We start from the raw sequence: 12756 nt of genomic DNA on the forward strand, positions 1-12756 counted from the left end.
AGTCACATTGCTGTTTCTGTGTTATCAATGCATGAATCACTATACCTGTAAATAAGTGTGAATTTCTTTTTCACATTATCTTTTCATTTTTGATGCCTAGTGTTAGTGTTTCGTATCATATAATATTGATGTAGGTATTGATAGAAGATTCATTTTGTAAACAGGCTATGTACACTTAATGGTATTGACAAAGTGCAGTAACTACAAATGTACATTTTCTCTTCCTTAGGATTTCTTAGTAATGTTTTCTTTTTTCTAGCTTACTAATCATAAGAATATAGTATATAATACATCTATAAATATGTCACTTGACTGTGTTATCATTAATGCTTCCAGTCAACAGCAGGCTATTAAGTAGAGTCAAAAGCTATTTGTGGGGCTTCCCTGGTGGTTGAGTGGTTCAGAATCTGCCTGCCAATGAAGGAGACACGGGTTCAATCCCTGGTCCAGGAAGATCCCACATGCCACCAGGCAACTAAGCCCGTGTGCCACAAATACTGAGCCCGTGCTCTAGAGCCTGGGAGTGGAGTTGCGACTTCTGAGCCCATGTGCTGCAGCCACTGAAGCCCACATGCCCTAGAGCCTGTGCTCTGCAACAAGAGAAGCCACCGCAATGAGAAGCCCGAGCACTGCAATGAACAGTAGCCCCCACTCGCCGCAACTAGAAACAAGCCTTACGAGCAATGAAGACCCAGCAATCCTAAAATAAATTATTATTTTTTAAAAGTTATGTATGGGTTTCCCACTGAACGCTGTCAGCACCCCAACTCCCATTGTTGTTCAAGAGTCAACTGTACAGAGAAATATAAGAATGTCACGAACAGTAACATGGTTTAAAATAGAAAGATTTTTATTGCTTATTTAAACTTTCTCTTAGGCCTGGGATGGATTTTACTGTAGCCCTCTAAGATGGCTGTCACATTGTCTGGCTATTCTCAACCACAGTTCTTCTGAAGAGCCAACTGAGTCCTTGGTAACTGAAATGCATTTGGTGCTCTAAATAAACTCCAGGGCTATGCAATGAGTACATGTGCTCTGCAAACTCAAAAATGCTTCCCTCACAGAAACAACGAGGCGTTCCTTTTGCCTGTTAGATTGGCAGAACCAAAAACAAACAGCAAATAATACTGTTTTCACGGGATGGAGGCCCACCAAACAAACTGAATCCCCTAATGGGACTGATATTTATAGGAATCCTGGAAATGACAGGAGCTTGCTAGAGTGCCCACAGTGCGGTGTTTTGTTGTGCTCTGTTCTTAGAGTACATCCAGAATTATCTTCTGTCATAAAAAGCCTCAAACAATACGGCTGGAAGGGGATGGAAGCTGTGTCTTCCAAGATGAAAAACGAACTTGGAAAAGCGCTAGATTAATCTGTCTAGGAGGATCCTGCATTTCCCTTTCCCATTATGAACGTCAAATCTCCCCCTTCAAATGGTAAAAGACTCCTTGGTCTGGCACGGTGTGACAGTGCTCCTTTCCTTGGGTTTCTGATGGGGTCTGGGGGAGGCGGTGTAATTCAAAACAAAACAGGTGCAAGGAAAAACAACCTGAAAGGCAGGAACTCAGCCCTTGAAAATCAGAACTAATTTGAGCTCTTATCATCTTCAGTGTGATCTACAGGAAGGTACAGAATGCTGACTGAGCTGATGAACGTCTTTGTGAAGCATGCTAACACGTAAAGTCAAAATTGCTGAAAATAGACTTATTTCTCTCTTACGCACACACTCAAGTATCAATAGAGATTATTACATTACTATTTTGACACACAACATTAATTTTTCTAAAGCCCAGTTTTCTGTAGCTCAAAATCCTTTACTTGCCATCTGCATCAGTGGTCCTCACATTTTTTGGATCATAAACCCCTAACCCGGTGGTGGTCATAGTGGTGGCAGCTGCAGCGCCAAAAAGTAATAATAACCAGCAGGCACTGACCACTTACTACATGCTGGAGACCTTGGAATGCATGACCCATGTATTAGTTCATTCATTTAATCCTCACAGGCAAACTAGAAGGTAGTTTTATCTGCCCATTTACAGAGGAACAAGTAGAGGCACGGAAATCAACTCACTGAACACAGCACAGCTAGCAAGCAGCGGAGCAGGGACCCAGACAAGCTGGCCCCGAAGCCTCTGCTGTTCCTCACCGCATAGAATGCCCTCTTTGAGCACATGCTCCTGGCTTCTGCAGACTTATTCAGAAATTATATAGGGCCTCATTAATACACTGTGTATGTGATACACCTGATATAAATAGTAGTTAAAAAGCAGACAGACAAGAAACAACATACTAACATGCTCCTGCACACACTTTACTGCCTTACACACCACGCTTTAGGGGCTAGGCATACCATGGCTCCCCAGTGCACTCTGAGACCTGACTCGTCTCCTCACTTCCTCTGCAAAAAGCTTCTGCGTTGCCCTCCTCCGTGCCTTGGCTCTCACCAAGCCCCTTGTCTCCACCACAGAAAACTAATTGAAAGGTTCTTCCCAAGCCTCTTTGAGCTCTCCTCTCAGACATGCGTTCTTGACCACCTGCCTAGAACAGCGTGTCTCTGGGTAGCGTCTGCGGCGTGGATGGCTTGTTTTCCATGGCAGCTCACAAGCCTCTTGAGGGCAGAAAACATGTCACATATTAACTTTTCTTTGTATTCTCCAGAGAACCTAGCTGAGTGTTATGCACTTAATAACCACACAATAGGACTTCCCTCACTGTCCAGTGGTTAAGACTCTGTACTTCTACTGCAGGGGGCATGGGTTCAGTCTCTGGTCAGGGGAACTAAGATCCTGCATGCCATGCTGCCTGGCCAAAACAAAAACAAACAAATCTTTCCCCAAACCCAAACAAACAAAAATCCCTACGCAATAGCTATCTGCTAAGTAAGAGAACAAACAAACTCTCTCCACATTTACTCGCTATCTCTAAGGCCCAGCCACAGACAGTTAGGGTAAGGATCATTCTAGAGAGGGAAGAGGCAGTGTGATACTTTCAGATTTGCCTAAGCTCACAGGAACCAAGATAGACTGTGATTCTGTAGGGAAAGGACATCAAACAGTCCCCCATAACCTGCACATACAGCATGGGGACCTTATAAAGCATGCAAGCTTCTATGTAACAACATCGCTCTGGCCTGTGTATCCACCAGTGCCCACTCTACAGGCACTTCCCATGATTACAAGTAAAGTAAAAGTTGCTCAGTCGTGTCCGACTCTTTTCGATCCCATGGACTGTAGTCCATGGAATTCTCCAGGCCAGAATATTGGAGTGGGCAGCCTTTCCCTTCTCCAGGGGATTTTCAGTCTTGAACATATACACATGTGTAACCAACCCAATTTCTGGAGAAAAGATGTTTATTCTTTATTTTAAAAAATAATAACATTTTCCTTTGTCTCTTGGTGGGATTTGCTCAAGACTTACCTTTTCAAAATGACTGTTCTGATGCATTAAATACTGCCGTCTGCCCTCCTTGCTCACCAATTCCTGATTCTCCTTATCCTACTTGCCCCTTTGGTCTACAGCAGTGATTACGTCTTAATAAATGACATACCTATTTATTATACTTCATACAATAAATTAGAGTAAGTTTGCTTTCTTTTTTTTAATTTAAATTTATTTATTTTAATTGGAGGCTAATTACTTTACAATATTGTATTGGTTTTGCCATACATCAACATGAATCCACCAGGTACCATTTCATACCAATCAGAATGGCTGCGATCCAAAAGTGTACAAGCAATAAATGCTGGAGAGGGTGTGGAGAAAAGGGAACCCTTTTACACTGTTGGTGGGAATGCAAACTAGTACAGCCACTATGGAGTAAGTTTTCTTATAATACCATTTATTATTGCCTGTCTCCCTGCCTCTAGAATGTACACTCTTTGAGAGCTGTGATCCTTGAAGCCAAGGTCTGTCTCTTTTATTCTCTGATGTATTCTAAGCACCTAGAGCAGTGCTCAGTCAACAGCTGAATGAACGAACAAATAGATGGTGTCAGCTTCCACTTTACCCCACACCTTGAAAGCCCTGGAGAGAGTCACTCTAGCCCAAAAATGTTTTTTCCCTCTTCCAGAGAAGTTGCTTTAACTCCCAGCTACATTTTGACCATTTATCCTTGCCTAACTAGTCAAATGCATAACCTCTGTTGCTCTCAGTTTTCTCATCACTGTGATGGGATTAATATCCTTCGTTCAGAAGAGCCACCATAGAACCTCAATACATACACCTCCCCCTCAAACATATAAACACACACACTCTCTCTCAATAACTGGCATTTCTATACATGTGTATATGTATGTGTGTGTGTGTTATATCTACATACTTACGTACGTATACTCTGTTCTACCATTACTTCCCCATCTCTAATTCCAAACAGTACAAAAGCCAGGGGATCCAGCAACTGGAAAGCCTCTGAACTCTGCACACCCCTGGCTGATACAGTCAGTACAGAGCACTGGAAAACAGCGACGGGACGTTGGCGAGCGACGGCCACGGTGTACTACCGTCAGCGTTCCAGACCTGGCAGCTAAAAGCTGTCCCCCACACCCAGAACAGGCTCCCTAAATAACACACATCAAATCAAAGCCTTTCGATATTTATAAGGAAGGGATTAATTCATCTTCAAGAGAAGCATTTTAATTAAAAATGACTTTTCTGGGCTTATATCCAGATAGAAATATATTGCCAAAAGGTAAGATTTAACAAGGTCTACTTGGTTGGTTGGTTTGTTTGAACTTAAGGGCCCAGGGCTTCCCAATCCTTTTCACATCAAGACACTTGCAGAATATAACCTTTCTTTGGCACCTGGAGATAAAGAGACGCTGCAGGTGACTGCCTGGAGCCTCCAGCCCCTGGAGGCTTCACTCAGACTCCCTGGGTGCTGAAGGAGTCAATAAAGACTTACACGTACAGCCATGTGAAGCTCTGCCTTAGTGTTTCTTGGACTGGGGACCTAGCAATTTAGATTCTTCTCCTTTCACAGGAACACAAGTACTCAGAAAGAATGAGTAAATCTGGCCACTAGTGACAAGAGTGAGCCTTTCTTCATGACTCATTCCAGAAAAAAAAGCACACTGACCAGCCGTCCATTTATAACTTACAACATCAGCATAATTTCATCTTTTGTTTTTGATTTTCCATTCCGAGATTCTATTTTCTGTGTAGAAAATAAACAACGGAGACAGGCCAAGCTTAGGTCACCAAGTGGAATCTGTCAAGGAATGTTTCATCTCTGGACAGCTAGAGAGAATTTCTACTTTATGTTTCACAATTTTGCACTTTTAAGAAATATGAGAGAGATGTTAAAATTCTTCAAGCATAAGGTGCTGTGTTATATGGTCACATTTGAAAAGACAGAATTGATCATTCTTCCAAATTCTACTTACTCATGGGTTTTGGTGCAACAGTATTAGTAAAAACTTTTTTTTTCCCCTAAAAACATTCATTTCCTTATTCAGAAAACTCCAGCAGAATTTATACTTAAGGCCACCTCCATTACTGACTTTTTATTTGTTTCCACTGCTTCTCTTTACAGCAGAGAAAAAAGGGTGGTTGGTCTTATTCCTCTTTCCTGAACAGTGATTCCTTCAGACAACTAGCTGACCAAAGTGGCCCATCATTTTTCTTTCTTGGTGTTCTGCTTTTCTTTTCCACAAAGTAACACCAAGATCTACCTCTGTTTTTGTCTTTGTGCTGTCTCTCCCAGCCCAGACCCCTACACCCACCCCCTTAAAGATCTTAACTCTGGCCCTAACACAGAGTCTCTGAGGGTGTTACAGACTAAAGCAGAAATGCCTTAGCTTCAGCCTCCTTTTAAGACTGATGCCTTCATCTTTTGCCATATCTTTGTTTCTGTTATTCATATGCTCCCTAGTCCCTGAGGGTTTAACTGGCTCACTTGGCTTCTAGCCCACAGCTCCCCACACTGGGAGGTAAAAGCCTTAAAGGCAAACTCATGATTTCACTGAGCCTAGAACAGGGCAGGCATTCCACAGTGAACTGAGTTCAATCTTGACCACTTTTACACGGTCCCAGCAGCTCCCAGGCCTAGGACCTATATGGTTGCCCAAGTTTGAGAGGCTTTGTTACACCCTTAAGGAAGACAGAGGTGTGGCAACTGTGAACCTGGCTAGGACCTAGGTCCTGAGGATTCTGTATTTCTAGGTTAGGAGTATTAAATGGGAGACCAAAGAGAAATGATGGGAAAGAGGTGAGCAGAGGGAAGGAAGGTACAATAAGTACTTTGAAAGGTCTTTTACCAGTTGTAGCTTTGCAGGATTTCACTGGCATCCTTTGTCCCTCTATACAATATGGATGGACTTTTTTGTTTCCAGTGTTGTAGTATATCAAATTAGACTTAAGTAGACTAATTGAGTGATAAGGGATTAAAAACAGAGCAAAGATAGATTCTTGATTTGGTTCCCCTAGGCATAAAAAGTCATTATTCACATAACTATCAGGGAGGCAGCAAGTTCTAAACACTAAGGAGCGCAGGCTTTAATGTCTTCTCTGTACCCTGATTATCTCTGTGACTTTCTCTTTCCCAGGCTCACCTCAATTTCCTCATCAGAAACACAGAGAATGGTGTGTGTGTGTGTGCACGTGTGTGTGTGTGTGTGTGTGTGTGTGATAGTGTGTGGGCCTAGGCTATCTGAAGCCCATCCCTGGTTAATATTTCATGTCAACCCAAGGATACAGCAATCCTACTCAGCTCTGTAACTAGAAAAGTAGAATCTTTTAAACCCAGAATTCTCAAAGTGCAGAAATCAAGGCTCCAAATTTAGGGAGCTGAAATAAAAGAATTAAAGTATTCAACAGATTCTGCTGATAAAGATGGAGACAATGTAATTCCAGGAAAGGGACGTGTAGAATTATGGAGATTATTTGGATTAACTAAAGAAAAAAAGAATATCTTTGCCTAGAACATACATATAAATGCAAAAGTGGTTTTTCTGCTTTAATAGCAGCTGAATTTCCTCAACTGCCCACTTCGGCTTACCCAAATAAAAGAGCTTAATTAAAGAAAGAGCAAGGATCACTTTTTATATGTCTATACCATAGGAAAAATAACTGAAATGGGCAGGAAGTGAAAAAACTTTAGAATTCAATCTTTGACTTCAAATAGTATATATTTCCTTATGAAACAACCAAAGGTGAGTTAAGTACCCGAGAACCAGAATAAATATTTCCTCATGATTGTTGGCCAAACTCTTCCTCCATACAAGAGAACTTTGTGAACTCCAACACGATTTCTTGGGAGTGATAAGTAACGTAGCAATAATGTCAAGTCCCCAGTGTGAAGAATTCTGGCAACAAGAACAGATGTTTAATTTTACTTAAAAGACAGGGTAGCCCTGCCAGTGTTGTTCCCAAATGAGGTAATGTCCGTGGCTCTTATCTAGTCTTTATTGAGATTTAATGTCATTTACCACTGGCTCTAGTGAACCTGCAGGATAATCTCACCTTTTCTGACGTGTGTTACTTAACATCCATTTCAATATGGCAATTACGAGCCTCTGGTTTTTAAAATGATTAAGGAACAAATCCCACATGTTCTTTCCTTTTTTTCATGTCCTATAATTTGAGTCTTTCTTCCACAGTTCCCCCAAATTCAGAGCTCAGCATATTTCTTGTTTGCAAGGTATACGACAGAGATAACGCTGAGGTTTAATGTATTTATGTAAACATTTTTCAAAGATGTCAAGATTTATAATTCAAGAAAATGTTCTGTGAAAGAATTTGTTTTCTGATTACAAAATGATTTCCTGCTTTTGAAAAAAATAACAACTTTCTATTTACTTAGCTGGCTCTGAAAGTCCCATGGAGATGACTATTCCTTTCAAGCCCTAATATCGCTTTTCCAGGTGCAGGACTTTTACGGATTTCAAAGGTAGCTTTATGCAGAGAAGGAATCTATATGCTACAGGAGGGAATAAGACAGAGAGCCCTCCCCATCTTAACCCCTCCTGCTTCCCCCACAAAGAACAACAGAGTGAAACAGAACTATTGCAACACAGATGAGACACCCGAATAGACATGACAAAAAGATTTTCACATGCCTTTGACTTCCTTTTTGCAACCAGGGTATAAGCCAATCTCGGTAAAGACAGGAATCTGTTTGACAAACACAAACACAATACCGAGCACCCAACACCCATATATGTGTTGTTTTTTCCAACAAGCCATTCATTTCCCTAACACTCAGGAACAAGAGCAATAGCCACAAGCACCCCAGCGTTAGAGGGTTTTGACTTTCCCACAGTGTTTCACATATTTTGCAGCAGAAGTGACTTTGAGAATAGCAAAGGCAGCCCAGAGACAGAGTAAAAGACTATATGTTGTTGCTGGACAGACTGGCAGAACGCAAGCCAGACCTTTTAGAGGTGAGTATGGGGAATGAGGCTGGGAGGCCCATTTGTACCGCTGGTGGAAGAGCCAAAGAAACAATGTCAATCTGACTGCTTCTAAGTTTGGCCAAGAGTGGCTCTTCAATAAAGAAAACTGGATGCCCCCTGACAATCCGAACCTTCCTTCTAACTCAGCTGCATCCCCTATGCATCTCTGAAAAGCCTGTTCTGCATGACTCATTACTACAGATTCCCTTCAAAGAAACAGCGGAGTCGCACAGAACTGTGTGGGCCTCAGGGTACCATCTTTATAACCAAGATAATGACCCCTACCCCTCTTCCTCACAGGGATACAGTGAGGACCAAGGGAGATGAGTGCTTAGGAGTTTGTACTGAAGAAACCACCAACGATCCATAATGCACATAACAGAGGCCAGAGCATCTGGTCTGGGATGCTTGGGAGTTGCACCATCTTTTCAGGAGATCTGCAAAATTAAACTATTTTCAAAATGACACTGAGACATTACTTTCCTCTTTCATTCTCATTCTCTCCCAAGTGTACAGTGGAGTTTGCCAGAGGCTACAAGGTGTGTGATGATGTCACCCCTCTAATGACTAATGGAATGTGTGCTCATGAGTTCCTGTGTTTTATTTTCTGTTTTAGTTTCTAATTAACTATCAATAGACAAAAGCCACTTGGGATGCTCAGAAACTTTCAAGAGGGTGAGGAGATCTTGAGACCAGTTTGAGACCGGCCACCCTAGAAGTTTTGTCCCACCCAACCCTGCAGTTCCCAGGTGGGCTGACTCTCAGCCAGTCTGAGTCTTTCTAAATGCTCTTCCCTCTGAAGGGTGGGTATCCCTCTCCCCTTCCCTTGGCTACTTTCCACTCTCTTCTTAGATGTCATTTTCTCTGGGAAGCCTTTCCTGACACCCCCAGGACCAATCCGGTGGCACTTAGCACATTCATTCTCTGGTCTTCTTCTCTTAATAAATGTATTTACTTGGTTTTGGCTGCACTGGGTCTTCGTGGCCGCACAAGGGCTTTCTCTTTGTTGTGGTGAGCAGGTTTCTCACTGCGGTGGCTTCTCTCGCTGTGGAGCACAGGCTCTAAGGTGCATGGGTCTAGCTGCCCCATGGCATGTGGGATCTTCCTAGACCAGGGATCAAACTCGTGTCCCCTGCATCGGCAAGCATATTCTTAACCACTGGACCACCAGGGAAGTCCTCTTTTTTACTGCCCTCAACTCCTTCAACACAAGAACTTGGTCTCTATTTTGACTTTGACACAGTAGTATAAAGAAGTCACTCAACAAATAAATACTTGTTGAATATATACAACAAACAAGGAAGGAAGGCAAAAACCAGGTTTCTTTTACATTCTCAACTAGACAGAATTAGTAACTAAAAACATCAGTTTTCATTTTATCACAGATTTATTAAAACTGTGAATAATAATAATAATAATATTTATGCATCTTTCTGTGGACCAAGTACTATTCTAAGTACCTTATATGCATTAATTCATTTATTCTTCACAGAAATCCCTAAGAGGTATATACTACTATTATTATCCTTGGTTTAAAAGAGAAGACACATGTATAGGTATTGAGTGGTGGATCTGAAATCGACACCCACACAAGACCGGATCCAGAGTTGCAGGCTTTAACCACTCTACACATTTCCTGCAATGTCAGCAGCGTGGACTGCAGGCTTACAACATATATTTGGATCTCAAGGCCATCTCTCAAATCTGTTCACAAATCAGAAGCATGACCTGATATTTAAATCCCATCCCAGCCCTGCTCCACACCAGCCACATGAACAGCAGACCCCACTAATACCAACCTATCCCCATATTTACAGCCGGGGTTTAAAAAGGACTGTTCCAATAAGAAGCCTATTTCTCAATCATTTATTGTCCTTGAGTCTTGCCTAGAAGAAATGTTAAGTTAAAAGCAGTAAGTCATTTTGCTTATTTATTCAAAAGAGAAGTCTGCCTTGTAGCACAGAGAAAATAGGAAAGAAGGGTTTGACATTTAAGGTACAAAGCTGCCTGATGTGTATCAAGGAATGCTCACAACTTCACTGTGAACAGGGAGTGGCCCAGAATGTTCTTCAGGCATACTTGATGGAAAAGACACAACTTCTTCAGAGAGGAAAGCCAGATGGAAAAGCAGGCCATAGAAAACCTAGGTTTTAATGCAAAAGATGTTCTGACTGAGTCACACTGTGACACTGCATTCATGTTTATGATGAAAAAAGCACCCCTAGGAAATACCTGTTCTTTCAGCATTAGAAAACACTTCTACGCATAAAGTGAAAAGTCTGTGTATCAAATCGTCAGCTGCTAACAGCACCAAAGTTCAGCTTGCAGTTATTTGACAGAAGTCATAAAGACTGACTTTACTTACTTGGAGAAGTGTCCCATGAATATGGTTTTGCCGGAAACACTGGTCAGTGAAGTCAGGGAGTTTGGCCAACAGAGTTTGGATGGTATTAGGGATTTCGTCCATCATGACAAACGGGACCAAGGCACGTGCTGCCATTTCACGGGAACGGTAGACAGGTGAGTGACCACATCTGAGAGGAGACAAACACACAAGACCATTCCATACACATGTCTACATCCACACTTTGCACATGCTGATGTTCTCTCTAGCTCTGGCTGAGACATCCCACGGCAGGAACGGGGGAAGGAGTTGCTTCCGATTCCAAATGATGTTTTTATACTGCCCTGATTTCAAATGATTTTTTGTTTCTTTGTTTATATTAGTTCTACAGGTGACTCTGCTCTTTTCATAAACATCATTAACATCTATGGTTCTACCACAGGTTGTAGGCTGTGGGCTGTCGTATTGCAAAGGATGGAAATCAGGAAGGCAAGTGTGATTCAAGTATGCCAAAAGAAACCAGGCAGTTTCAACCAGGGACAGTTACATAAAGCAAGGGTAGAAACACCTGAGGTATAGTATAGTTAAATGTGTCTGGCTAAATCAGGTTCATGAAGAGCAGTGGAACTGCAGGCTGAGAAGTGGGTCAGGCCAGACTGGGGAGTGTCTGAAATGGCCAAATACAGGCTCTGAATTTATTGTCAAGAGAACAAGAGATAGACCCTTGAGTCACCAAGTCCTTGCCTCACACCCAAAGAGCTTGGAGAGAAGCCAGTTCCTAAGTAAGTGAAAGTCATGGACAAGAGGTTATTTTGAGATTCTACAGAGGTGATTAGAAAGGCAAGTCATCTACAGGCCGCTTTTCTGTAAACACTTGGAACCTGAGAGTCCACAACCATTTTGTTGAAACTGTGCACCTGAGGGCCTTCACAGTCTTAATTGAAAGGAAAGCCCAATATGGTTAAGTCTTAGCTTAAATAAATTCTTGACTAGAACCCTCAAGACTTAAAGATCTTTCAGCCCATTAAAAAAAAAATTCAACTTATATAAATGTCTTAAATGCCAAGACAAGAATGGGGAAGACAGAAGACAGCAGACTCTGCAAGGGAAAGAGATGGCCTCTTATCTTTTTCCCAAAATTAATCAATATTCCAAGAAAAAAATGACTGGCAAGATCTGGACCATTAGGCCCATGGGGCCATTGACGCTTAGCATATAGAGAGATAAAGCCCTGACTAAAGTGTAACACTTCAGAGGCATCACTGACATGTATCTTAATATGGCAGTAAAAGTACAGATGTAAGTTCTGTACAAATGTAATGATCTCAGCAAAATTTCATCTTGGGGAGAAGGATAGGTAGGAGAAAGTAGGGAAAGAAGAGAAAGAGGTACAGGATAAGTCAAAACACTGTGTCATTTTTCCCCCTAAGACAGCAGGCTAGGGATGGGACAATCAGCACACACTTCCAGGATGGAGAATAGCTCACCTTACAACACGATGTGAGCAGACACCAAAGACGAAGGCTACAGTAGAGAGCTAGAGATTTCCCAATGGTTTTGACTGGACTTTGCCAACTCATCCATTTTCTCACGTATCTTCCCTTTAAAATGATTAAACATTTGATCTGTAATTGGCAAAAGGAGTCAAATGTCTGCTTTGGCCATGGTGGGGGTGGGGAGGGGCGCATAGTGGGGCAGTGAGTGAGAAAACTTCAATTGATGGAGAAAAGAAAATACTCTGAAAAAGCTCTGAGATTTAATTAGCAAATGACCTCATCCAGTACAGCCATCTGTCAGAAGCTTCCTGGGCTGTCTGTCCCCCCCACCCCTCTGACACATAATACTTTGTGTTATAGTGTGCTTTATGTTACTGAAAAAGCACTTGTGTATAAATGTTTCTTTTCAAATACAAATAATTCTGACATGGTTACAGATGTTTAGTTTCTAATTAGCAGAAACCATACACTAAAGAATCCCCCTGCTTTTGCTCCTGACCTTTTACAAATGATGATTTCCCAAAGG

At 41.9% G+C, this 12756-nt stretch overlaps 1 protein-coding gene and 1 long non-coding RNA gene across 8 annotated transcripts in view; one reads left to right on the plus strand and one right to left on the minus strand.

Annotated features, from left to right (window-relative positions):
* The window catches only part of THADA (THADA armadillo repeat containing), a 337352-nt gene that overhangs the window by 144133 nt on the left and 180463 nt on the right, over positions 1-12756 (minus strand). For all 7 annotated transcript variants that reach the window (XR_009739347.1, XM_061432209.1, XM_061432207.1 and 4 more), the window contains one exon: positions 10756-10924. Coding sequence is in view for 6 of the 7 variants with exons in the window: in XM_061432209.1 (XP_061288193.1) it covers positions 10756-10924 (169 nt within the window). In the remaining variant the exon portion in view is untranslated. The remainder of the gene's footprint in view (positions 1-10755; positions 10925-12756) is intronic.
* LOC133256942 (uncharacterized) lies at positions 8021-9349 on the plus strand. Its single transcript, XR_009739348.1, has 2 exons — positions 8021-8378; positions 8691-9349. It is a non-coding gene; the product is annotated as an uncharacterized LOC133256942 (long non-coding RNA).

This window comes from Bos javanicus, chromosome 11 (genome assembly GCF_032452875.1).
Source record: "Bos javanicus breed banteng chromosome 11, ARS-OSU_banteng_1.0, whole genome shotgun sequence".
Taxonomy (NCBI): domain Eukaryota; kingdom Metazoa; phylum Chordata; class Mammalia; order Artiodactyla; family Bovidae; genus Bos; species Bos javanicus.